The sequence below is a fragment of the Crotalus tigris genome, unplaced genomic scaffold (genome assembly GCF_016545835.1).
Source record: "Crotalus tigris isolate CLP2741 ecotype Arizona unplaced genomic scaffold, ASM1654583v1 scf7180000024338.4412243, whole genome shotgun sequence".
In the NCBI taxonomy this organism is placed as follows: Eukaryota; Metazoa; Chordata; class Lepidosauria; order Squamata; family Viperidae; genus Crotalus; species Crotalus tigris.
In genome coordinates, this window is record NW_024100508.1 from 1,687,158 (window position 1) to 1,713,057 (window position 25,900).

General features: G+C 43.8%; 2 protein-coding genes across 3 annotated transcripts in view; one reads left to right on the top strand and one right to left on the bottom strand.

Annotated features, from left to right (window-relative positions):
• Positions 1-17,084, top strand: part of ARHGAP33 (Rho GTPase activating protein 33) — a 41,258-nt gene extending 24,174 nt beyond the window's left edge. Inside the window, exons 14-22 of one of the 2 annotated variants that reach the window (XM_039325653.1) lie at positions 2,345-2,427; positions 2,581-2,688; positions 3,542-3,687; positions 5,661-5,850; positions 8,029-8,174; positions 10,329-10,403; positions 11,766-12,314; positions 13,360-13,721; positions 14,107-17,084. In XM_039325653.1, the coding sequence (XP_039181587.1) occupies positions 2,345-2,427; positions 2,581-2,688; positions 3,542-3,687; positions 5,661-5,850; positions 8,029-8,174; positions 10,329-10,403; positions 11,766-12,314; positions 13,360-13,721; positions 14,107-15,225 (2,778 nt within the window). In that variant the 3' untranslated portion in view covers positions 15,226-17,084. The remainder of the gene's footprint in view (positions 1-2,344; positions 2,428-2,580; positions 2,689-3,541; positions 3,688-5,660; positions 5,851-8,028; positions 8,175-10,328; positions 10,404-11,765; positions 12,315-13,359; positions 13,722-14,106) is intronic. The other variant, XM_039325654.1, reaches the window with a different exon arrangement.
• A 3,114-nt stretch (positions 17,085-20,198) lies between these two features.
• UPK1A (uroplakin 1A) lies at positions 20,199-25,900 on the bottom strand. The gene is made up of 7 exons (XM_039325582.1): positions 25,763-25,900; positions 25,131-25,331; positions 23,368-23,442; positions 22,562-22,669; positions 21,509-21,688; positions 21,305-21,388; positions 20,199-20,444 (listed from the first exon to the last, which is right to left on the bottom strand). Exons 1-7 carry the CDS (start codon positions 25,823-25,825, stop codon positions 20,400-20,402), a joined length of 756 nt encoding a protein of 251 aa, XP_039181516.1. The 5' UTR covers positions 25,826-25,900; the 3' UTR covers positions 20,199-20,399.

Sequence of the window (25,900 nt, forward strand, 5' to 3'; positions counted from 1 at the left end):
AGGATGCAAATTGAATTGGTTAACAATGTCTTAATATTAATCCACATTTAACATTAATAATAAGTCTCCCCGAGGTGGCGCAGCAGTTAGAGTGCAGTACTGCAGGCCACTTTAACTGACTGTGTTCAGCAGGTCAGCGGTTCAAATGTCACCGGCTCAAGGTTGACTCAGCCTTCCATCCTTCCGGGGTAGGTAAAATGAGGACCCAGATTGTTGGGGGCAATGTAAATATATATATATACATTGCTTACTGGTGTACACCGCTTAGAGAGTGCTTGCACTTAAAGCGGTATATAAGTCTCATAAATAAATAAATAAATAAATAAATAAATAAATAAATAAATAAATACTCATGTGACCTTGGTTACCTATCTCAGGGAGCCAATCATTTCTGCATCCCTTCTAGTGACTCCTGTGTACACCTGCTGGAGATGCAAATGATGAAGAGAGTGTTGGCAAATGATGAAGAGAGTGTTGGCAACGCACACTCAACAACCTTCTGAGCTGAACACCCCTCTCTTAGGCAGAACAGTGGAAGTGGGAGTGGTAGAACAAAGAGAGGGAGGAGGTGGAAAAGTGGGAGTACAATTACATTGCTGTCCCACGGCTGTGCTGCCCACGTAATAAGCAGCAATTTCTCCTGCTTTATTATTCTTTTGTATTACCTGCTCTTTGTGTGGTGCTATTTTAAGCTGAGTTAACTCCAACTGCCCTCCCCCTTTCTTTTCCTCCTCCCCCCATTCCTTTCCATTCTCTTTGAACTGTTTTTCTCTTACTTTGGTGGTATTTCTTATTCATAACAGGCCATCCTGCAAAACCCAGAAGTTCAATTTATTGCTCAAGCATAGTCCTTTGACCAACTGTCCCTTCTCTTGATGTTTCAGACCCTTTTCTGAACGTTCACTTTAATTGAAACAAAGCAAAAGTTGTTCCCTTTTGTGGCTCCATTAAACATAGCAGCCGGAATTTATAGGCGGGAAGAACCAGTCAGACTTTAGGGAAAAGTCAAGACTCCTTTGAGTCAGGCTCAATTGCTTCTGAGTCCATGGACAGATTCATATTACAGACAGCAATACAGAATGATAAGAGTTGGATGAGACTTTGGAGGTCTTCTAATCCAGGGGCTCCCCAATCCCTGGGCCGTGGCCCATTCCCGGACCGTGGCCTGTTCAAAACTAGGCCGTGGGAGAGATGGGCAAGCACGTATGCACATAAAGCTCCACTCACAGGAGCAGAGGGCGCTTGTGCTTGCGTGCGAAACTCCATTCGTGTGAATGGAGCTTCGCGCACAAGCACAAACACCCTCCACTCAACCCTCCCCCTACTGCACCAGGCCAGGCCGCCAAGCTGAAAAGGTTGGGGACCACTGTTCTAGTCCAAACCCCTGCACAAGAAGGAGACCCTACACCAGGGATCTTCAAACTTGGCCCTTTTATGACTTATGGACTTCAACTCCCAGAATTCCTCAGCCAGGCACACTAGCTGAGGAATTTTGGGAGTTGAAGTCCACAAGTCATTAAAAGGCCCAGTTTAAAGACCCCTGGTGTAGTGACTGAGGCACCAGGCTAGAAACTGGGAGACTGAGTTCTAGTCCCACCTTAGGCATGAAAGGTGACTGGGTGATTTTGGCCAGTCACTCTCTCTCAACCCAACTCACCTCACAGGGTTGTTGTTGTGGGTTAAATAGGAGGAGGAAGAAGTATTATGTATATTCACCACTTTGAGTTATTCATAAAAATAATAAAGGTAGAATAAAAATGAATAAACACTGCTGCTGTGGGACCTGATGTTATTTCCAGCCATTTATCTGCACTCTTGTCACTCTGTTAAAAGAAATAGATTATATTATATTACATTATATATTATTACGTATTATATTATATTATGTTATGTTATGTTATGTTATATTATATTATATTATATTATATTATATTATATTATTATATTATATTATATTATATACTGTACTCTGACTGTTGACTCAGTCCCCTCGGTTGCACTTTGGTAGGAGATCTGGGGTAAAGATGAACACGTTAGAACTTCAGATGAACTTTGCTGCTGCATGGGGTCGTGATACAAAAGTCAGAAGAATACACAATATTGCAAATGTGCACAATCCTTCTGCTTTTCTTTCATTAGCCTTAAATGTGCTGCTCATTTTTGAGGTGTTTTATATCCTCCCTAGAAATCTGAATTTGACGAAAGACAATATAAAAGGGCAGAAATAAAAAGAACCTGTAAATGACAGTATGAAAATGCCAGAAATAAGAAGACTCCATAAATATGTTGACAGTGACACGTTTCCTTCCATTCTCTTTTTGTTTTCCCTCCCCTCCCATCACAGGAGGCTGTCTCAGCTGCTGGGAATGAAGAGCGCTTAGTGAGGGTACATGACGTGATCCAGCAATTACCCCCACCGCACTACCGGTAGGCATTGTTGGGGACATAGATAAATGCAAGAGAAGAGAGTGCAATGATGGGGGGTGGGGAGGTTGGATGGGGAGAAGCCTCTGAAGGGGAAGAGCGCTCAGCGGGTTTAAGCAGACTCTCCCTGTAGCGGCTTCTGCTCTATCCCAACAGGACTCTGGAGTTCCTGCTACGGCATCTGGCAAGCATGGCTATGCACAGTCAAAACACCAGCATGCACATCCGCAACTTAGCCATCGTTTGGGCACCCAACCTGCTGCGGTGAGAGGCCCACACCAATGGCCCTGCCCTGGCGCTCCCTCTGCGACTCTGCCTTGCACCGCTCTCCGAATATTTTTTGAGTTGCCAGCCATTTTTTTCTCAGCTAGCTTTACTGTCGGTGCTAACAGGGGAACATGTAGCTCAGCCTTTCCGTTGGAGAGAAGGAGCCACCAGTCTTGAAGGTCCCTTGGGTGTCTCTGCTTCGTTCCCACCATCTGGTGGTACCTTGGCCTGAAGGGATGGTGGTGGGGCTTGGTCCCCATTGCGATTTTGCCAGCAGCCATTTTGCAGGCTTCAAAAACAACTTCTACCCTGTCCTGCATCGGGACGGCTGAAAAATCAGCGGAGGGGGTTTCCTGCCATTTTTAGAATGTATTTGATTTATAATAGGGTGGCTTTTAAAAAAAACAGCATCCTCCCCCCCCCCCGATATTTCTGAAAAAATGTTTCAGAAAATCTTGGTTCGGCTAATTTCTGTAATGTGGTTTTAGCTACATTATTATCGTTGCTGCTTCTCCTGTAACAGCTACCACCCTCCCCAAAAGTGGTCTGTTCTAACAAAACTGAAAAGCTGCTTTTTTCCCATCTGCCTGCCTTATTCTGCCCTACCGTTTTTTTCCCATAATGCCCCTTCATCCTCATTTTCTCATAATCCCTCATGGTGCACTGCTCTGTCTGCACCCATGAAGGACTTCAATCATGATGCTTTTTGGATTTGGGCTGCCCTTCCTGCTATGTTGTGTCCCCTTTATGCCATAAACCTGACTTACTGGGCCTTGACCATCATGCTCTTCCTATCTGGGCCTTTCTGTTGTCAGATGGGGCTAATCATTCCTTCCCCTTTTAATGCCAGGTCAATGGCTCTGGAGTCAGTTGCACAGTGTGGCGCCGATGCCTTTCAGGAAGTCCGAGTTCAGTCCCTTGTGGTTGAATTCCTCCTCACCAATGTTCAGGTTCTCTTCAGTGACACCTTCACCTCCATTGGCAAGGACAGCACAGGTACCTCAATAAATGGCTAATACTTTCAAGGTTGCTTAGAACCTGGCTGGCTGAGGAATTCCGGGAGTTGCAGTCCATAAGTCTTAAAGTTGCCAAGTTTGAAGACCCCTGCCGTAGTGCAATGTTTCTCAATCTTGGCAACTGTGGACTTCAATTCCCAGAGTTCCCTAGCCAGCATGATGCTCTGGGGATTCTGGGAATTGAAATCCAGACGTCTCAAACACTCTTCCAGAGCTTTGTGAATGGCTTTCAAATGTTCCTCCACTTAAAACTTTCAAATGACAATACTAAGGAAGTTCTGGTTGCAATTCATGCAACTTCTAAGCTGTAATCTAAGATTAAATAAATGCATCTGATCCGGTGTTGAGTTATGGGCTGGTCTTGATCCTTCTCTTAGGAGCCCAGGAAGATTGTAATTTAAATCAGCAGATGCATACTCATTTATGTGGGTTTCACTTTTCTGTTTTTAAATTCATCAAACATTTAAAAGCACTTGCCAAGTTATTTGGATTTTGAGGGATTCCTTGGTGCTCTCTGAGCTTGCGTGTTTTCTTGCAGACATGTCATTACCCGAACTAGTTAACATCATCAGTGCTAATCCTGACTAGTCCGGACTAGCCCCGATGATGTTACCTAGTTTGGGTAATGAAACATCTGCAAGAAAACAACTAAATTCAAAGAGCACCAAAGACCCCTCATATCAATCCTGAGTTACAAATATTCTCCTTTATTAGTATTCAGATTTTTTTAAAAGGAGGGAAGGATGTGTTAGTGATGGCACATGAACCAACCAATCATTTTCAAACGGGTTTTCCATCATCCCAGTTAAAACATGGTACAGGCATACGACCACATGATCATGGGGATGCTACAAAGGCTGTAACTGTGAAAAATGGTCTTAAGTCACTTTTTTCAGTGCCATTGTAACTTTGAACAGTCACTAAATGAACTGTTGTCAGTTGAGGACTTCCTATACCAGGGGTAGGCAACCCAAAACATTCAAAGAGCCACTTGGACACGTTTCCCACCGAAAACAAAACATCACGAGCCACAAAACCCTTTTGATATCTAAAATGAAGATAACACTGCATATGTCCGTTTTTACCTTTATTATAGGTGTGTGTGTGTGTGTGTGTGTGTTTGTGTGTGTATGTGTGTGTTTGTATATATACATACATACATACATACACACACACAGGTAAAAAAAGGATAGATGCAGTGTTATCTTCATTTTAGATGTCAAAAGGGTCTCTCTCTCTGTCTCTCCCTCCCCCCCCTCTCTCTATCTGCCCTTGGCCTGCCAGTCCTCTTCCCCCACTCTCTCTCTCTCTCTCTTTCCTCTCTCTCTCTCCCTCCCTCTCTCTCTCTTTCTCTTCCCCCCCCTCTCCCTCTCTCTGATCTTCTGCTCACCTGGCAAGCTGGCTTCAAGCTGTTCTCCAACAAGCTCAGGGGTAGGCAACCTCGGCTCTTTTATGACTTATGGACTTCAACTCCCAGAATTCCTGAGTCAGCATAGCTGAGCTAGATAGCTCTCTCTTGCCCTTCCTGCTTCCTGCAGACACTCAGCAAAGGGAGGAGCTCCGCCCAATAAGTTTTTCAGCTCCTCGGAGAACACTGAGTGCACTCTCTTTTACACACACACACACACAAATACAGAGAGAGAGAGAGAGAGAGAGAGAGAGAGAGAGAAAGAGAAAGAAAAGCAGGGAAGCACAATTGCCTCTCTCTGTCTCTGTCTCTCTCTGCAAATGGCAGAGGAGGCTGGGAGCCCCAGGGGAAGGCTCAAAGAGCTGCATGCGGCTCCGGAGCCGCAGGTTGCTGACCTGTGTCCTATACTAACTGGCAGAGCTGAGGAATTCCTGCCTCTGAGATAAAATAAATAAGCATGGCTTGAGGGCTCTTTGCGGGCTTCAGCCCAGTTTGACATTGCACCATGATTGCATCACTATACTATTCCCCGTCTTCTCTAACAGGGCGTTGCTTCCTTTCTCGACCCAAATCCCAGTTGGTCAGCTGCCCTTCCACCCGCTTGTTATCTCTTGAAGAAGCCCAGGCACGCACCCAGGCCCTCTGCAAGATCACCAAGCTGGAAGCCAGACGTGGATCTCCAGATCCACAGGAGGATGGGAAGCTCTCTGCTGTTTTGGGATCACCTAATACTAGGTAAGTAAGTGTTGCATCCATGGACCGAGGCACTGAGCCTGTAGAGCAGGGGTGGGGGAACTAGGACCCCTTTATGACTTGTGGACTTCAACTCCCACAATTCCTGTGCTGGCTCAGGAATTGTGGGAGTTGAAGTCCACAAGTCATAAAGGGTCCTAGTTCCCCTACCCCTACTCTAGATACTAGGAGCTGGAGAAGATTTTAAAGATTAATATACAATTGAAACCAGAGATGTTTCTTTGGCGACTAATGAATAGGCAGCTAGAAGAAAAATGGAACTTTGTTCTTATATATGACAACTGTACTGAGCTGATTGTATCCTCAAAAGTGGGGAAGTTTGACACAATCGAGGAACAGTTGGTGAAGATGATGGAGCTTGTAGAGATGGTTCAATTGACTTCTTTGATTAGAGAAAAAATATCTACATTTATGGCTGACTGGAAACCCTTTATAGACTTTTTGCATGAAACAGAAAAAAATGCACTTATGATTTGTGGTTTTGATGATTAGAAGAAAACGGATAACAAAATGAGTTAAGAATAAAAAATAATTTTATAATCAGAATGTACTGTATATTTGCTGCAAAGAAAATTGGAAGCTTCTTTTTTCTATATTTTATCTTTTCTTTCTCTTTTACTTTCTTTGTTTTCCTCATGTCTGTATTAGTTTTTGTTAGTTTTTAACATGTTCTTTGCAACTTTTAATAAAATTTGAATAAAAAAGTAGAAATTAGCTGCTGGGAACTAATTACAGTTAATTGTTTATGAATACTTGAAAGAATATGATGATTTAGGGAAACATTCTCATGTTTTCATGAAAGACCATTATCAGATTATTATATGCAATGAATTTGTAATATAGATAGTCCTCGATTTACAACAACAACAACAACAACAACAACAATAATAAAATTGGAAGGGACCTTGGAGGTCATCTAGTCCAACCCCCTGCTCAGGCAGAAAATCCTATATCATTTCATGACAAAATAGCAACAATGGTGCATTGGAAGATCTGCAAGAAATATCATTTGCCTGTAAGCAAAAACTGGTGGGATCATAAAATAGAGAAAGTCATAAAATGAGAAAATGAGAAAATTAAACTGCTCTGGGACTTCAGAATTCAAACAGACAAGCACCTGCAACATAACACCCCGGACTTAACAATTGTCGATAAGAAAGACAAAAAAGTCTGGATAGTGGACGTGGCAGTGCCTGGAGATAGCAGAATAGAAGAGAAAGAACTGGAGAAGATAACAAAATACAAAGACCTACAAATAGAAATAGAAAGACTGTGGCAAAAGCAAGCAAGGGTAGTACCAATAGTAATAGGCCCCTTGGGTGCAATCCCAAAACAACTGGAGCACCACTTGAACACCATTGGCATTGACAAATTCGCCATAAGTCAATTGCAAAAGGCAGCCTTACTAGGAACTGCTTCCATTCTGCGACGATATCTGTAATATCATCTAACATCCACATCTGCCTATCCCAGGTCCTTGGTAAGGACTTGATAGGTAGACAAAATGCCAAATCCAGTCTGAACATCTGGCTGACTGTGCGATGATCCATAATAATAATAATAAAAAAGTTGGAAGGGACTTTGGAGGTCATCTAGTCCAACCCCCTGCTCAGGCAGAAAGACAAATGGCTATCCAGTCTCTTCTTAAAAACTTCCAGTGTTGGAGCCTTCACAGCTTCTGGAGGCAGGTTGTTCCACTGGTTAATTGTTCTGTCAGGAAATTTTCTCTTTAGTTCTAGGTTGCTTCTTTCTTTTCTTAGTTTCCATCCGTTGCTTCTTGTCCTGCCTTCAGGCGCTTCGGAGAATAGCTTGACATCTTCTTTGTGGCAGCCCCTGAGATATTGGAAGACTGCTATCATGTCCCCCCTCGTCCTTCTCTTCATTAAACTAGACATACCCAATTCCAGCAACCGTTGTTTATATATAAAACTCACTTCACAAATGTCTCAATTAGCAACAGAAATTTGGAGCTCAGTTGTGGCCGTAAGTCGAGGACATTACCTAAACTTGCTAGGTGGGGATCCCTTCCTTCCTCCCTCACTAAGAACCACAGTGAAAAATTCCGGAATTAACAGTCAACTTCAGTTGTCTGATCTGGAGCAGGACTGAGCTGCTTTGTTGTTGGTGCTGATTGCTCTGAGATGACTTCTCACTTTGTAGGCAAAAGACAGAAAACAACGGGAAGCTGCGGAAAATATCAGGACCTAGTTGGAAGGCTTTCTTCGCCATCGGCAAGGCCCCCGTCCCTTTCCGCAAAAAATCACATCGATTGGGAGAGATTTTTGGGCTTGGAGAATCTTTACCAGGTAAGGAAACTGGCTTACACACCATTTTTTAAATTACTCCTAACATCACAAGCACAGACATATTTTCAAGATTTCTCATGAGCCAGAGCACATATGGGAAATTATGGCTTACTAAGTGTGGCTGAACTACGACTCCCAGCATCCCTGTCAATAGTTAATGGTAAGGAATGCTGGGAGTTGTAGTTAAGCAACGGGGAAGACCATATGGCTTTTTACCCTTTGGTTAAACATTTGCAAGTAGTCCTCAACTTACAGCTGTTTGAAGTTACAGCGGCACTGAAAAAGGGGACTTATGACCGTTTTTCACACTTATGACCATTGTATGGTCACATGATCAAAATTCAGACGCTTGGCAACTGATTCATATTTGTGATGATTACAGGGTCCTGGGATCATGTGATCCCCTTTTTGCGACCTTCTGACAAGTAAAGTCAATGGAGAAGCCAGATTCACTTAACAACCATGTTACTAACTTAACTGCTGTGATCCATTTAACAAACCTGGCAAGAAAGGTCGTAAAATGGAGCAAAACTCACTTAGTAATAGTAGTAAAGTTGGAAGGGACCTTGGAGGTCATCTAGTCCAACCCCCTCCTCAGGCAGGAAACCCTACACCATTTCGGACAAATGGCTGTCCAGTCTCTTCTTAAAAACTTCCAGTGTTGGAGCATTTACTGCTTCTGGAGGCAGGCTGTTCCACTGATTAATTGTTCTCACTGTCAGGAAGTTTCTCCTTAGTTCTAGGTTGCTTCTCTCCTTGATTAGTTTCCACCTGTTGCTTCTTGTCCTGCCTTCAGGTGCTTTGGAAAATAGCTTAATTCCCTCTTCTTTATGGCAGCCTCTGAGATATTGGAATACTGCTATCATGTCCCCCCTTGCCCTTCTCTTCGTTAAACCAGACATACCCAATTCTAGCAACCGTTCCTTATATGTTTTAGCCTTCAGTCCCCTAATCATCTTTGTTGCTCTTCTCTGTACTCTTTCTAGAGCAGTGGTTCTCAACCTGTGGGTCGGGACCCCATTTGGGGTCGAACGACCATTTCACGGGGGTCACCAAACAAGGCTGTCCGCCATTTTTTCCCCCTTTTCTTTGGCCACGCCCCTGGCACACGGTGATGTATAAGTGGTTGGGGGTCACCACAACATGGGGAACTGTATTATGGGGTCGCGGCATTAGAAAGGTTGAGAACCACTGTTCTAGAGTCTCAACATCTTTTTTACATCGTGGTGACCAAAACTGGATGCAGCATTCCAAGTGTGGCCTTACCAAGGCATTGAAGAGTGGTATTAATACTTCACGTGATCTTGATTCTATCCCTCTGTTAATGCAGCCTAGCACTGTGTTGGCCTTTTTGGCAGCTGCAGCACACTGCTGGCTCATATTTAAGTGATTGTCCACTAGGACTCCGAGGTCCCTCTCACAGTTACTACTATTGAGCATGATGCCACCTATACTGTACTTGTGCATTTGGTTTTTCTTGCCTAAATGTAGAACCTTGCTTTTAACAACTTAACAACTGTCTCGCTTAGCAACAGAAATTTTGGGCTCAGTTGTGGTCGTAAGTTGAGGATTACCTGTACTTTCCTTTTTTTGTCTAAGGACCCAAACTACTCATACTCAATGCTAGGATTTCACAACAAGCTAGACTAATCAAGGCTAAAATGGGACTGGCTTGTTTGTGGCTCAGTGTGTTGTGAAAATATGTTCATTTTTTTTTTACCTTGGAGTGTGGAATTGACCACCACACTCAGCCCTAAGAAGATTTATCTGTCTGAACATAGCATATTGTACGAATACAGCATTTCTGGTTTTTTAACCTGTGGGTTTCACGTGTTGTGTCAATTTACTCATTATGACAGAGTTATGACATGAGCAGAATGTGATGGAACCAATCAATCAATCAGAATAGAGCTGGAAGGGACCTTGGAGGTCTTCTAGTCCAGCCCCCTGCTCAAGTAGGAGTCCCTATCATTTCAGACAAGTGTCCAGTTTCTCCTTAAAACCAGATAAGCAGTATATACCATTATCTTTTATTGAAATATCAATTGGGCAATATTTTTATTCCATGGATTCAAAGTCAAGGAGAGATTACAAGCTTGTGGCCTTTTTTAGAGGGATAATGATAGTTTGTTCCTTTGTTCTCTCTTTCTGTAGGGAGCCGTGGTGAGACAGTCACTTTGCGATCTGCCAAAAGTGAGGAATCTCTAAGGTCTCAGGCCAGTCTAACAGGTAATGACCCCTTTGTCTAATGAACCCCCATGATTTTGCTCTGTTAAAATGGACTGCATGAGCTCAAGGTGACCCTCAAAAACCATCTCTTCAAAGCACTCCCTCCCAAGTGTAGCGATTTCCAGACAAGCAGGGCTTCAGTTCCCAGCCAGGTCATGGCTGACAATTCCAGGAGTTGATGTCCATTTAGCTGAAACTTGCCAAGGCTGAGGAAGCTGCCTTAGGACGACTGCAGCTTTTCTGAATCATGAGCTGGTTTCATCCCTTAATATTGGTCTGTTTGACATTTTCTCATTGCTCTTAATTCCTGGATTTGGCATTAAATCAGATATGTAAGAAGCCAGTGTCGTGGAAAAACCCAATGGAAAAAAACAAAAAACCAAGAGGTAGCAACACAAAGCAATAATTCTTACTTTAAGATTCAGAGGTTTATTTCGGCAATACTTTGGAACACACACATAAACATCACTTATGTTAAAAACCCATTGCAATGAAGTCCAGTGACATAGAAGTTCCAATAAGGAAAGCTATAGGCCAGTGGCAAATCAATCTGGTCCAGTCTCAATCTTTTTTACCCTTTCTCATTCTAAGACCGTAGGCAGATGGTCAACAATCTGACAGTTTCTGCTGACTTTTTGCTGACCTTTTGCTGAACATAACTTTCCACATACTTCTGTACATTGGAACCCGCATCCATCAGCTACTTTCAGTTCCCTATTTCTTACTGTTCCAGTCCTTAACGTTCTAAATATATTTGAAACAAGCAATCTTAGCAAAATCATATTAAGTAAAGTACAATTGCAAACTGCAAAATTAAACATAGCACAGACTTCAGTTCAATACTTTTTCCATGAGGCCTGATTTAATTCACCTGGGCCTAAACCTTGCATGGAAGAACAATAGCCAATATTTTCGTCTTCCACACCAGCTATTAGGAGCATTCTGCCTGAGTGTCCCAGAGTGACCTTCACCTGCTGTCAAAAATCAGTGGCTGATCATTTTCAGATTTGAATGGCAGCTGCTCTCCAGGTTTTGGGGAAGGCTTTTTCACCGCCTACTAGACGTTAAACGTAAGATCCTCTGAATGTGAAAGGTGTTCTTTATCACTGAGTTGTAACTCATGCAGTGGAGATACAGGTAGCACCATCTTTTTCTGAAACTCCTGTAGGATGCATGCAGTTAGACAAGAATCTGCTAAGCACTGACTGCCTTCTATCAAGATCTGGGTCCGTGCAAGCAACCTGTTCTTCATAGACAGAAATATTCTTCAGAGTGTTGATTCTTGGGCACGTAGCTTGTTGAATAAACGGATTGGAGAGCTTTGATCCATGTAGCTTCTTTCTTTTTGGGTCTTGGCCCTAGGTCTCCCCAAATTGCCTTCTCTGAGACGTCCACATTCTAGCAGTGATGCTTTCCCTACCCTCAAACAATGCCACTCGTGTTCTTCTCTGGGTTCTTCTATTTCTGGCCATGGTGAAGTTTTGGCTCCTGGGGCAGATGATGTGGCCTCCCGTCGGCGTTCCTCTTGGCTGGAAGGTGACTCGGAGCTGGATTCAGAGTTGGAATTAAGTCCTCCTGGACTTCGTGGCCTGGACTTTGACCCACTAACTTACCAGTGTAGCCCTCCTGTGCAGCAACCATCCTTCTCAGATGACTCCAGCTCAGCCAGTCCTGTTGCAGCTCTCTCGCCCTGCTCACATCCCAGTGTCAGCAAAGATGCATCAGAAACGTCGGTCTCCTTGCCCGACAAAGTGCTGGAAATGTTTTCTAGTGGGGAGTCCAGAGGCCTGAGCTCCCCTCCTCATCTGATCTCCATGCTCCTGAGTACGGCAGGTGGACAACTCAGCAATGCTTGTGAACGTGAAGTCCGTGGCAAGATTACGCAAGCCCAAGATCGCTTGTCTCCACCCAGTAAGTACTTTTTGTCACTCTTCATGATTATTACCATCATTGTTACACACACCAAGTGGGTAAAATAAAACATAACTTCTGCCTATAGGCAGACTGCAGTTCCCCAAAGGTTTGTTTCCCCCCCTCCCCCAGAGTTCCAGGAATGACACTGCTAAAATGTCCTACAAATTTTCTATGAAAAAATAAACATCTTTTGGAATGAACACACTACATACCCCCTTTCCCCCTGTCATCAATACTTTCCCAAATTCTAGACCTGCTATTTTGGGATGTCTTGTAGGGCTGGGGATGAGAGGGTGAGTAGGCTATATGGCCTCAGGAGGTTGCTGAATTGCAACATCCAGAAATCTGTGCTGAGGGATGCTGGTAATGTAACATCTGGAGGGTCATAATTTTCCCAACTCTGATGATGATCCCAGCATTCCAGCCTAGATTAATAATACCTCATTAAGTAATACAAAAGCTTTATTATTACTTTATTAAGTAATACAAAAACTTTATTATTACTTTATTAAGTAATAAAAAGTGGGACATCTGGAGAGACATCATTTTCCTAACTCTGATAAAGCTCCCAGCATTCCAGTCTAGATTAACAATATTTATTAAGTAATAAAAATTTAAGCTTGCATTGAGTTCTCCTTCCTGCAAAGTTGGTGTTCATGTTTCCTAACACAAGGGGGCGTGGTGGATCAGCAGTTAGAGATGCTGAGCTTATTAGCTAGAAAGCTGACAACCTGGTTCAAGACCTGAGCACCATGTGTGGAGGTGAGTTCTCGTCCTTGTCTCAGCTCCTGCCCGCCTGGCGGTTGGAAAGTGAGTAGATCAATAGGTACTACTTTGGTGGGAAAGTAAGAGCGTTCCATGTGCCTCAACATATAGTCCTGCTGGCCATATGACCACGGAAGGGTCTTCGGACAATACTGGATCCCTCGGCTAGAAAACGGAGATGAGCACTGCCCCAAGAGTAGGAGAAAACTGGACAGGGGAAACCTTTATTTTTCCCTAATGCAATCCTTATGCTGCCCTCTTTCTTTTCCTAATTCAGGTCCGAAGTCTGAAGCCGTTCCTGTGTCTCCCGGTGCATTGTCCCTGCTGCGGCATATCCCGCCAGCTCCTCCACCCAAGAACCCGGCTCGCCTGATGGCGCTGGCGCTGGCTGAGAGTGCGCACCAGGCAGCCTTGCAGCAAAAGCGACAGGCCAGCCTTAAGCAGAGGGAACCCCGGACGCATTTCCGACGCTCTCTGTCGCTGGAGTGCAAGGCAGGGGAGCTGACGAGCGGCGCACAAGCCCTCTACTCCATGGTGCGCCCGAGCCCCAAGGCACCTGGCCTCTCCCCACTCCAGGCGCAGCAGGCCAGGGGCAGGAGCATCGGCAGCCAAAGCCGCAACCTAAAGGGAGGAAGCCAGGTGAGGGATCAGCTCACGAAGAGCTGGGATAGAGCTGGGATAATTTTGCCATTAGGCAGGGTGCAGATTTTGTAGTATTTCTAGAAGGACTCCCCCCCCCATTATACTTTGCTGCCTTTTCCCCACTGTGTTGCGATCTGGGCCAAAAGATAAAGAGTATGATGTGGCCCCAACTTGTCCTGAGCTTCCTTCCCATCAAGAGGAAGTCCGTGCTGGATTTTCTGGCAAATCTGATGGAGATTTTGGCTACGGAAGAAAAGGAGGTGGGTGGGATGGAGCAGGCAGTAGAGCAGCAAGGGGGTGAAGGGAGGGATGAGGGTGGGAGGTGTTTGCCTGCTTAAAATGCCTTCCTGCTGCTTATTCCGTTTGCCTTGTTTCTCTGCAGGTGCCTCTCAGCCAATCTTCTCCCTTGGGTAGCTCGAATTCCTTTTCCCCTTACAGGAGGGTCCTCGCCGAGCTAGACCAGAGAGACCCCCAGGCACTTTCCTTCTCAGATCCCTACCACCTGTCCTCCCCCTCTCCTGCCTACGGTTTGCATCCCCCTCCCCCTCCCCTGTCAGTCCCCTACCCAGCCTTCCGCCAGCCGCAAGATGCCTTTCCTTCGTCCAGCCCCTTGGCTGCCCCGCCCAAGCCTCCACCCCCTCCCCACTTTCCCATCATGACCGGTCACTTGCCCCTCAAAACGAGGTCCTCCACTTTTCAGGCCGGCCTCACGGACCATCCTGCCCGGCATCACAGCCACTTCCCAGTCTCCCCTCGATCGGGTGTCGGCGGGAGTCCCTCTTCTCAGCTGGAGCATGAAAACCTCTATTATGAGATAGTGGGGGATCCTCCTGCATATCCTGGCCTGGCCCGCCCTTGGCCCTCTTGTCCACCCCCAGAGTACCTGGCCACTTTCAATGCCTCCTACGGGATCTTTGAGAGGCCCTGGCGCCAGAGCCATCTCCCCCCGGCTGCCTCCTCTCTGCAACCCATCTTAAAGAATCCCCAGCTGCAAATCCAGTCCATGCCTCCAGCAGTCACCCGTCAGGAGCCCATCTACGTCAACGTACCCTTCCCCGAACCCTCTTTGCTCAGCCCCACGTCGTCTCCTCCCCTTGAAGCAGCACATCCCCGAAGTCATTCTGACCCGGGAGCTCCTCAGGCTTTGTCCCAGCCCAGCAGACCCCCCCTGCCTCAGAAGCAGAAGCTGGCTTGGGGCTACGCATACACAGGGCAACACCGCCAATTGATGGACGTTTTGCCTTGCAGCCGTGCTGTGTGGCAGTTCTACCGCCCACCCTCCGCATGTTGGGGTCATCCCTCTTACAGTCCGGAGCCCATTATCACTTACGATGCGCCTGCCCCCCTCTTGGGGAGCCAGGCCTCGGTCCCCTTGCAGAAGCTGGATGAATCTTCCCCACAGTACGGCAATGTGGAAAGGAGAGAGGGATCTCCCTCCGGGTGCTACCTGGGACCCAGCTGGACAGTGTATGCTGAGGGCCAGACGCACAGCTACTGCTGAGAGACAAGAGGTGACCAGATGCAGAGTTTGGATCCTCGGGGCTGGGCTCCGGGTATCTTCTCCTCTCTTCCTTGCCAGTATTCGTGGAATTACACGGTACGGATTGCTGTGAAAAAAAATACAGACTTTGGAAGGATCTATCCGGTTAGGTTATATACTCAGAGGTCCCGTCTTTGGCTCCCTTGTTGGGCACTGTGCCTGCCTCGTTTGGAGGACCTCTTTATGGTTTGGAGAGCACACAAATCTTTCAAGGCAGTTCCTATCCCTGCAGGAGGTTTCTCCAAAAAAAATCAGCATGACATCACAGAAGAACAATGGGTGGCATCATTTCAGCCTTTGGGGCACCATAACACCTCTGCCAGTTCCATTGCGTGTCCATCTTCCTGTTTTGGTTCTGTCCCATGTTGCTTTGTTCCACCTTACCCTCTTTCCAACCATGGACATCTAACCTCAGAGGAGAGCTTTTGCTTCCAATGGGATGACTGCAGCTGATTCCTTCTGGATTACATCATCTCGACCGCTTTGGCAATGTGAATCACAATAGGATGCCTGGAATCCACTAGGGCTGCTAACAGTGCTCATGCCATGCGCTGAACTGACACAGAGAGGCGCTGTTGGTCATGTCTTGCTCACCACTGGAGAAGATTGCAGGCTTCGGAGGGGAGAGAGTGGGCGTTAACAGCTACCCAACCCCGTGTTCCTCTTCCAGTATTCAAACCAAAAGTTCTAACTTGTAATAAGCATCCTTTTAACCCAATTAAAATATTAACCACCTTCCCCTGCTGGTTTTCCCAGAGATTAAGCCAATTCCTGGAAGAAAGCCATCCCCTGGTCTGTGACAGAGATGTCAAAGGAAATATAAGGTGCCACCAAGCAAGGCAGACGGAGGGCACGCTTGCAATCTCCTTTCCCAAGAGTGCACATGCGTTGTGTGTTTGCAGCCAGGCAGAGGGGCATGTGGAGGAAAACTAGGGGGAGCATGTTTGGTCTCGTGCATTTCTGTATTTATTTAGGATTTTGGAATGGGTGTGTGTGTTTTACAGAAGGACGGGGGAGGGGGGGATGCATACAGTACGTGCCTAGCATGGGAGGGCTTGATGTGATCTAAGCTGCAGGCTCAATGTGTGCTTGAGAGCAGGATTCACGTCTATTTGATATGTGTACATTCATGTCTGGAGTTGGTGCGTGTACGAATATGTGTGTCTGTGAAAATGATTGTGCATGTTCCACAAACAGTATTTTAGATACCTGGGGTAGGAAAAAGGGAGAGGTGTTTATGCCTTCTTCCTCTTGAGCAGCCATTGGGGACCCGATTGAGATTAAGGCAGGGTTTCTCAACCTTAGCGACTTTAAGATGGATGGACAGCCAGAATATTCTGGCTGGGGAATTCTGGGAGTTGAACTCCACACGTCTTAAAGTCGCCAAGACTGAGAAACATTGGACTGGGGAAAGAAGGAAATCCCCCCCCCCCGTACCCCGAGCATCCCCTCACCAAAGCACTTTTCAAGTGGCCTCTAAGCTCCTTTTCAAATGATTATATTGTCAGAATATAAGAGAGGGGGGGGGGAGAAAACAAAATAAGCAACGACGGTAATGCCTCGCCTGCATCACGGAGAAGAATATGTTTTTTTTTTTCCTGAATGCAGTCCAAACTTGAATTTATGCACTTTGGGATCCTATTGCTTTCAGAGAGAGCCAAGCACAAATTTGAAGCCTCTTTCCCCTGAAATCCACAGCCTGCTCCTGGGCACGCTTGCTTGGAAGTCAGCCCCACAACGGAATGCAAGACTGATGCCTGGATTTGTGCACAACTGGACTACAGCCTTAATTGCATTATTTTGAAGCCTCCCGTGGGATCTTTTTTGGGTGGGTGGGATGGGGGCGGGTGGGGGCTGAATTCCTCAAGAGTTTGGGATCTTGGCCACCCCAGCTGGCTGGCACTCTTGTGTGGCGAGATCTAGAGGTTCTCAGTACAGACTTTGCCCACTTAACAGGAACTTTATTCATCTCTACATCAGAAGAATATCTAATTCAGTCTGAAATCTTCAACTCCTCTGATAAACAGGCATAGGATGTCCCGACCTGCGCTAAAAGAGTTTTAGATCCGGGATTGATTCCCTCCTTGTAATACCAATTGGTTCCACATCTGGATTTAACATAGAAATTGCACTAACTTTACCATTTTTTGTAACAACAACAGCAACAAAATAATACCACCGTGGTAAAAATTCCAAGTTGTCCCACATTCTTAACAACCTACCTTCCTTGTTTTTCCAGGAACCGAAAACAATGGAAGCTTTTTTCTCTTGTGGTTTTGCAAAGACACACTGGGAGCAAAAGGGGCCTAATCATGCATGAAAGAACATAATGTTGGAACTTAATCCATGTTCTTGGTTATATCAGGCTGGGGAGACAGGGCAGCCTTGGGCATGGTTAACTATTGTATTCGTTAGTTATATGTAAGGTTAAGTGTCCAAGATCTGGAGAGAACTCAGATTCACAAGTCAATGCTGGCCGTGCTAAAAAAAACCTGAAATTACCTGAAAATAGAAGTAGGTTTCTACAAGCCTCTACTACAGGGTAATGATTATGGGTGTACTAAAGTGATCGCCAAGCACTTTTTAAAAAAAAATTCATCAATTTCTAGCGCTTGGTTGGACGATGACTATTTCCACCTGAATATCACCAAATTTTGTATATTACAGGATCGTTCAATCAATACTTATTTTACCAGAGATTAAGGTACATATTGCAGTTCCGACATTATGTGCAACTGGATTTGAGGCATAAATGCAGCTTGAGGGAGGATCTTTAATGCTTTTGACTATACAGGTAGTCCTCAACTTATGACCACAATTGGAACCAGAATTTTGGTTGCTAATAATGCAGTCATTAAGTGAGTCTGGATCCAAATTTACATCCATTTTTACCACAGCTGTTAAGCAAATCGCAAAGTCATTGAGTGACTCACGCGATCATTAAGTAGGTCCAGCTTCCCCCATTAACTCTGCTTGTCAGGAGATAGCTGGGGAAGGTTGCAAGTTGCAATCAGATGACTACAGGATGCTGTAACCATTGTAAATGTGAGCTGGTTGCCAAGCATCAAATCACAATCGTGTGACTGCAGGGATGATGTAATGGTCATAACTCTGAAAATGGCTTATCAGTCACTTTCTTCAGGTCCATTTTAACTTCAGGCCATCGTTAAATGAATGCCTGTTAAGCTGGTGCAACTCAAGAGGACTCTGACCTGGGAATTCAGAACAGAATTGGTTTCACGTTAATCATGATTTCCCTGGCAGGTTAGCTCTGTCTCTACCCATCCCACAAAACTGGATGGTAGATTTCTGAGATGGAAGAGTCGGTCCTCCCTGCAGCCTGATCACACTTTTGAGTCCTCCATGATTTGACAGATTGTGATGCTTTGTTCTTCACCACGCTTGTTTCCCATCTGCAATTTATGCAGGAACATCAAACCATAATATTCGCAGCTGTAATTACGTGGCCACAGTTGCCCATCACAGACCTTGGCTTCCTGCCACTTTATTCTGCTGCCTGTGGGCCAGCCACAACTTTTAAGACACACCAAGGAAATGGCTTCCTACTGTTTTCTTTGTACAATACCTCCATGAGAGGCAGAACTTCGAAAGGGAAGAAGATGAGTGACAGTCCCATGTTCCCCAATACTGTGAAGCGATCACTGCCGTACTGGCCTGTCTATATGTGCCTGTGTTTTTAACAGCCCCCGTTTCTTTGTTGCCTCTGATGTGCTGCAGTTCTTTTTGGATATAAGTTGACTTCCCTTTTTTCTGGGATTCTTGTACTAAATGGCTTAATTCAAACCAATTAACAAATAAAGGCAAACTGGCAGCTTGGGTCTGTGGTCAGTCTCACTGTTTGCAGAGATGAAATGGAATAAAATGTATTTATATATCATATTTAAAAATGGACAACAGGCCACTTGGTTCCTCATTTAGTATTTGCAGCGAGAAATTCTTGGATCACACATCTTTTTAAGAGTTGAGTCATTTGATCTGAATGGCTTTTACAGCAGAGATTAGTTGTCCTGCAATAGGTACACCAGCCAGGAAGCTAAACTGTTGTCATTCTAGCAAGTGCTAAGAAACAACTGTACTAGTCATAAATGTCCTTGTGTATCCAATCATACTTGGCCAATAAAGAACCTATTCTATTCTATTCTATTCTATTCTATTCTTATTTTCTACGCAAATCATGGGTCTTCTAGAGATTAAATCCTTTTTTGAGACTTCTCTACACACGTGGCTACACAATCAGTAACACCAATGAATTTTAGCCACAGCTAAAAGGACAGAAAGACAGATGGACAAATGGAAGGACAGACTGATGCATGGATGGATGGACAGATAGGATAGAAAGATGAACAGATGGATGAATGGACAGGGCAGAAAGATAGATGGACAGATAGGTGGACAGGACAAAGATGGATGAATGGACGGACAGATCCACCTTGACCTCCAGCCTGATGCTTCTTTGCCAATCTGTTTCAATCTGTTTTGACTGGAACTGGGACTGGACTATTCCCAGTACAGTATTGGGGGTTATGTAGCATATGAAAAACGCTCCATGTCTTGAGTAATTTTCTAGGTCAATGCAGGGTGGGTTTTAATGCCATTTAAACCGTTGTAAATTCCACTGGCTTGGTTATATATAGAGGGGGGGGGTGGAGAAGGAGAGAGAGAGAGAGATTATAGGATTTTGCTTTTTATCACTGCAATCCTACTTTTAGATACCCAAATTGAATTGTCAGATTGAGTTGATTTGGATTCCCGAGGCATTCTCAGTGAATACACACAGCTCAGTCACAGATCAAGTTTCTTACAGAATTTCACAAATAATTTTTAAAAAAATCTCACACATACTAAACAACATTTACTATACACGTTTTTTTAAAAATGGATTTACTAAAATAGTTGGGATGATTTTTCTATAGGAGAAATGCAATAGGTTTAGATGTAGAGATGCCCAATAACCTCTACACCCAAAGCAATCTTATGAAGTAGTCATGCCTTGGAGAATGTGTTATAGTACAGAGGGAATTCATGCAGATTTTTTTCCTCAAGGAAGGGCTTCATCCCTTTGTTCATCTTCTTCCTCTTCTTAGGAAAAAATTCACTTACTTGGCTGGAATTGTTCACATTGTGGTATAATGATATATAGCCAGAAGAACGACAGGACACTGGAAAAACAACAATAAATCTCTTTTACTGCAAGCTCCTATTTAATTTTCTGTAACAGTGGTCCCTTTTCCCACTCTGGGTATCTTAAGCTGAATGGTATGATCCATCCCACCACAACCTCTTCAATTTTATCCTCACATGAAATATAAAGACTGGAAGGTTCCTTTTAGATCAGTTGATCCAATATCCTCCCAAGTGTAATGGAAATTGAAAACACACCAATTATGGGAAAGACTTCTAAAAGCATTGCTTATTTGATGGCCCACAGATGAATTGGGATTATATTCTGTGAATTTGTAGGCACGGTGAAGAATTGTAGGCCAAACACATCTATGTAACACTAGGTTGGGTTGAAGGCATGTCAACTAGATGTCTAACAAGCAAGAAATATGCTCTGCATATCAATTATTGAAGATATGCAACATCAAACATAGATGATGTGAGCTAGTTGGATAATGAAATGTCTGCAAGCAAACAACTAAGCTTGGAAAGCACCAAGGAATCCATAGTTCAGCCCTGAACTACATATATTGTCTTCCAGTGAAGTTCTTGAAGAGTAGCACCAGGAGGAGACTAATGTCCTCTGGTCCTGCTGATGAGTTTCCCATGAACACTCAGCTGGTCCTTGTGGAAACTGGAATACTGAATAAGTTTTTGAGGACAGATAGAATGGAGTACATGCAGGATAAGTTTCACGGATAAGCAGAGCTTCAGAACAATTCTCAAGTGTTAGCTATTCTCAAGCTACAACATTCCCCAATCTCTTGATTTCTTAAGCCACAGCTTCTATAGTTTCCACCACAAAATTTTGGAATTACAGCCCCAACACATCAAAACAATCCTTTCGGCGATGACTTACTGTGAACATAAGAATAGCAAAACCAAACCAGGAGACGCCCCAGGCATAGCTTTGTACTGCATGCTTAATGTGCTCAAAGCAGCCCTGAGAAGGGAAGAACAAATCAGTAAGGTTGCCTTGAAGAGGAGTTGCTGGTGGTACCAATACCCCCAAGAATGCAAAGATGGTAGGTAACATCAGGATAAAGATGGAGGAAATTGGTACCTTAGTGTTGATGTAATCAGTGTGCCCCAATCTGCAGCCCTCCTCGTTGATCATGATAAAGTTTGGATCACGTTTGCAGCAGTAAAATGGCCAGGGTGCCACTGCTTCAGGGTATCTACTTCGGAAGACGGAGGTATAGTTTACCCAGTCCAAGGGATCATTGGCACCACAACACTGTTGCTAAAAGTGAACCGGGGAAAAGAAAGATCATATATTTATTGCAAACAGGATATTCTGCTGCCTTTTCTCAGTTTGGGGGTACAGGTAGTCCTTGACTTACAATAGTTAATTTAGTGACCTTTCAAAGTTACAACGGCACTGAAAAAAGTGGCTTATGACCATTTTTCACACTCGCAGACATTGCAGCATCCCGATATTCACGTGATCAAAATTGACAGGCTTGGCAACTGGTTCATATTTATGACGGTTGCAGTGTCTTGGAGTCATGCGGTCACCTTTTGCACCTTCTGAGGAGCGAAGTCAATGGGGAAGCCAGATTCACTTAACAACCGTGTTGCTAACTTATCCACTGCAGTGATTCACTTAACAACTGTGGTAAGAAAGGTCATAAAATGGGGCAAAATTTGCTTAACTGATGTCTCACTTCACAACAGAAATGTTGGGCTCCCTAGGATCATAAGCCGAGGACTTTATACTTTCTATATTTACTTACTATACTTTCTCTGGACCAGACTTTCTGCCACCCAACTCTTCCTTTAGAAAGTGTAGTTGAAACTAATTTGGGTTGTTTTGAATTTTGCAGCTTTTAAGCCTATCAATATTGCAAAGAACTGATAGTTGGTGAGGACTTGTTCTTTTTCTGATTAGTGGCTGAGCAGAGCTGATGTCCCATACCTGGTGCTGCGTCCTGTGCTCTCAATTTCATTCCAATCCCTTCCCTAGCTTCAAAATTCCCAATTGCTAGCATTTTGACTCAGCCTGGCAGTAAAGTTGCATTGATTTCACAGTCCCTACATGCATGAGTTTTGGAACTACAACTGGATGAAGGACAAAAGACAAGGGTGTTCTCATAGGTTGGATAATGACATATACCTCCATCATGAAACGGTCCCACATCTGAGTGAGTTCTCGGCCTTGGTCTGTTTCTGCTGAGTAGAAGCCCAGCATCTGCTTGGTTACCAGTTTGGAATTTGATACTACCTGGGGTGGGGAAGAAGGAGAGAATGTTGGTCAGCTACATTCCCCAAGCCCAGATACACAAACATTTCACTTCCAAAGTTTCAGCGTACATAAAGATATGCAAACAGATTTCTACATTTCCAAATACATTCCCTTCTGCACAGCATTTCTGGTTTTTCTTTTTTAAGTAAGCAATCTGTGAAAAAAAAAGTACTGTTCAAAAATGAGAAGAAAGACCCAAATATTTCTAGATTGTCTTGCTCTTCTAGAATGAGACAAAATGATTTTTCCCCCTCCAGGAATCATTTAGTGCTATCTTATAACCAATTATGCATCCAACAGAAGCAAAAGCTGTATGAATTGATGTGAACTGTAGGATCAACGGATCCATAACCTTATAATAAGCAGCTATAGCCTTTCTTACCTATTTTGGACAAGCTTTGGGTGTCATGAAAGTTCATGAAGAGCCAATGGATCAAAGAAATTTGCCAACATTCCCATATTGTATGCAAGCCTATCATGAAAATGATTGAGTAATAAGGCTGCCAAAGGACAAAAACGAAGATTCATTAAGATTCCCAGACTGAATTATGTTTTGGATGGATCATTCACCATGATAAAAGCAGACATTGGGAAAGACTGTGTGCTCCTGTCCATGTGGAGTGAATCAAAATTTTGCTTTTAGATCAAGTTGGGAAGAATTTGCACCCTGTACTTACAAAATCACGATGTGTGTAGGAGGTGATACAAGAGGCACATTCAAACAAGTAGACAACCAGGATCAGTACCAGGTACTGAAAAATAAGAAAATAGAGAATAAGATTCAATGTCAAGAAAAAAAAATCACACCTGGAGACATTTTTCCCCAGGATATTCACTATGGATTAGTGAATTAATTAGTGATTAATTTGTAGATACACAGACATTTGTTGCTATTGTTGTTGCTGTCCCATGCTCTAGTGCAGGGGTAGGCAACCTTGGCTCTTTTATGACTCGTGGACTTCAACTCCCAGAATTCCTGAGCCAGCTGGCTCAGGAATTCTGGGAGTTGAAGTCCACGAGTCATAAAAGAGCCAAGGTTGCCTACCCCTGCTCTAGTGGGACATTATGATGGCCTGACTTTCAAAGAGGGATAAGCAAATCCACATAGAAGATATATTGATGAACATTCATTATTTATACCATTTTTGATCTGGAGACAGTACGTACATTCCATTTTCTGGGGGGGGGGACATCTGAGAGTGAGATGCATTGCCTTTAACACTGGATTATAAGCATGGCTGTTATAGAGATAGAATGTTATACTAGAACATTAATGTTGAAATGAGAATACAGATAGTCCTCAACTTATGACGATTCATTTAACAAGAGTTCAAAGTAATGATGGCCTTGGAAAAATTACTTACAAACTGCACTTGCACTTACCACTGCTGTACACCCTCACAGTCATGTAATCACAATTTAGTTGCTTGGCATTCGGTTGCAGCATCACACAATCATGATTTGCAACCTTTTTTTGTATGTACTGTCTCTGCAAAAAACGCCCATTTGGAAAGCTGGATTCACTTAAGGATCACATGATTCACTTCACAACTGTGGTGATCTGGGTAACAATTGCCATAATAGCTGTTGTATAATTGGGTCCAACTTGATTTACAACTGCAAAGATTGACAATACAAATGCCAGTCCCAATTGTGGTTGTAAGTTGAGGGCTATCTGCCAAGGTCACCTACTTAAGCTTTAATTCATGGAAATGGATACCCAGACTTTGCTTAAAACATCTCCAGCATAAAAAAGCTCTTGTAACATTTCTTCTAATGTACTGCTAAAATTTATTTCCTTATAATCCCATCCACTGCTTCTTATCCTGCCCTTTGAAGCAACAGAGGATGTATATTCAGCAATTATAGACCTTTGGATATATGTATAGATTCTTAGAAAAATACAAGTACTTTTTTTGACCAGAGATCACAATGGAATTACACACCAGAAGCTACGATTCTCTATTCCAAGCCATTCCTACTTTGTCTTGGTTATTTTCACTTGCATTGACCTTCATCTCTTCCCATAGAAAAGAGAAAGCTTTATAGGTAATCCTCAACTTAACAACCATTTGTTTGAAGTTACAACAGCACTGAAAAAAGTGACATATGACTAGTTTTCACATTTATGACGCTTGCAGCAGCCCCATGGCCATGTGATCAAAATTCAGGCAATTGGCATAGATTTATGACAGTTGCACTATCCTGGGGTCATGTGATTACCAACGGTAACCTTCCCAACTGGCTTCCGATAAACAAAGTCAATGAGGGAAGTCAGATTCATTTAATGACCTCATTATTCACTTAACAATTGCTTTGCTCAGCAATTATCATTGTAAGTCAAGGATTACTTGTATTGGTTTGGCTCTTTCCCATCTCTAACCAGAGTTGCGTTGAGAAAATGTAGAGTTTAGAGAAGTCTGTTTCTTCTGTTACTCACCAACAACACCATGAGGCGGCTGTCATTCACAAGGCTGATAATGCCAAAGACGCAAACGCAGAAGAAGCAAAACCCAGTGAAAATGGAGATCCAGGCGCCAGCATAGACATCATCTTTGCCGGTGACCCCCAGGATGGGGTAGACTTTATAGGGATCAGCTGTTACCCAAATAGACTCAGCACAGAGTGCCAGCCCTGAAAGCTGTAGAAACAGAGGAAGGTTGATAGCCACCAAACTATCATGTATCAGACCAGGTTCTTTGCCATCTGGCATGTCCAAGGGGTGTAACGCAGTGGGTTCTTGTTTAGTTTAGCTTCCTTTGTAATCTCTCGGTGTTGCACCCATACCTTTTCAGGGTCCTGTGTAATTTTGGGGCCTCAAGTTGTGCATTTCTCATTTCATGTACAGTATTATATGAACCCCATCATGGTGGTTTATTGGAATCTGGCCAATGATGATTCATTCAAAATAGCACAGTCAATCATGGTTTAACTCAATATTCTAAAGAAGTTTTTTTTTTTTATCAGAACCATGAGTTACCTCATTCTGTTCCCATCTTATTTTTTCAGTTATCAAATTCAAACCCAGGAATTTTCCTATTTCTGAGACATATTGTTGTATTGCTCTCTTACCATAATAATAACATTGCCTGCCACCAATAGCCCCACAACAAAGGGGGATCTCTTTTCTGCCATGTTTTCCAGGAATGGTTCCTTGGATACCGGCTCTCAAATTCTGCAGAAGGGAGGCTAAACAAACAAACAAACAAA

Bases quoted from the DNA above. Each gene is read 5' to 3' on its own strand.
- UPK1A (XM_039325582.1), bottom strand. From the start codon at position 25,825: ATGGCAGAAAAGAGATCCCCCTTTGTTGTGGGGCTATTGGTGGCAGGC. The intron at 22,670-23,367 runs GTAAGTACAGGG...TCCCCACCCCAG, and splicing joins CCTACACACATCGTGATTTT to GTAGTATCAAATTCCAAACT. The intron at 21,389-21,508 runs GTACCAATTTCC...TTCCCTTCTCAG, and splicing joins CTGATTACATCAACACTAAG to GGCTGCTTTGAGCACATTAA.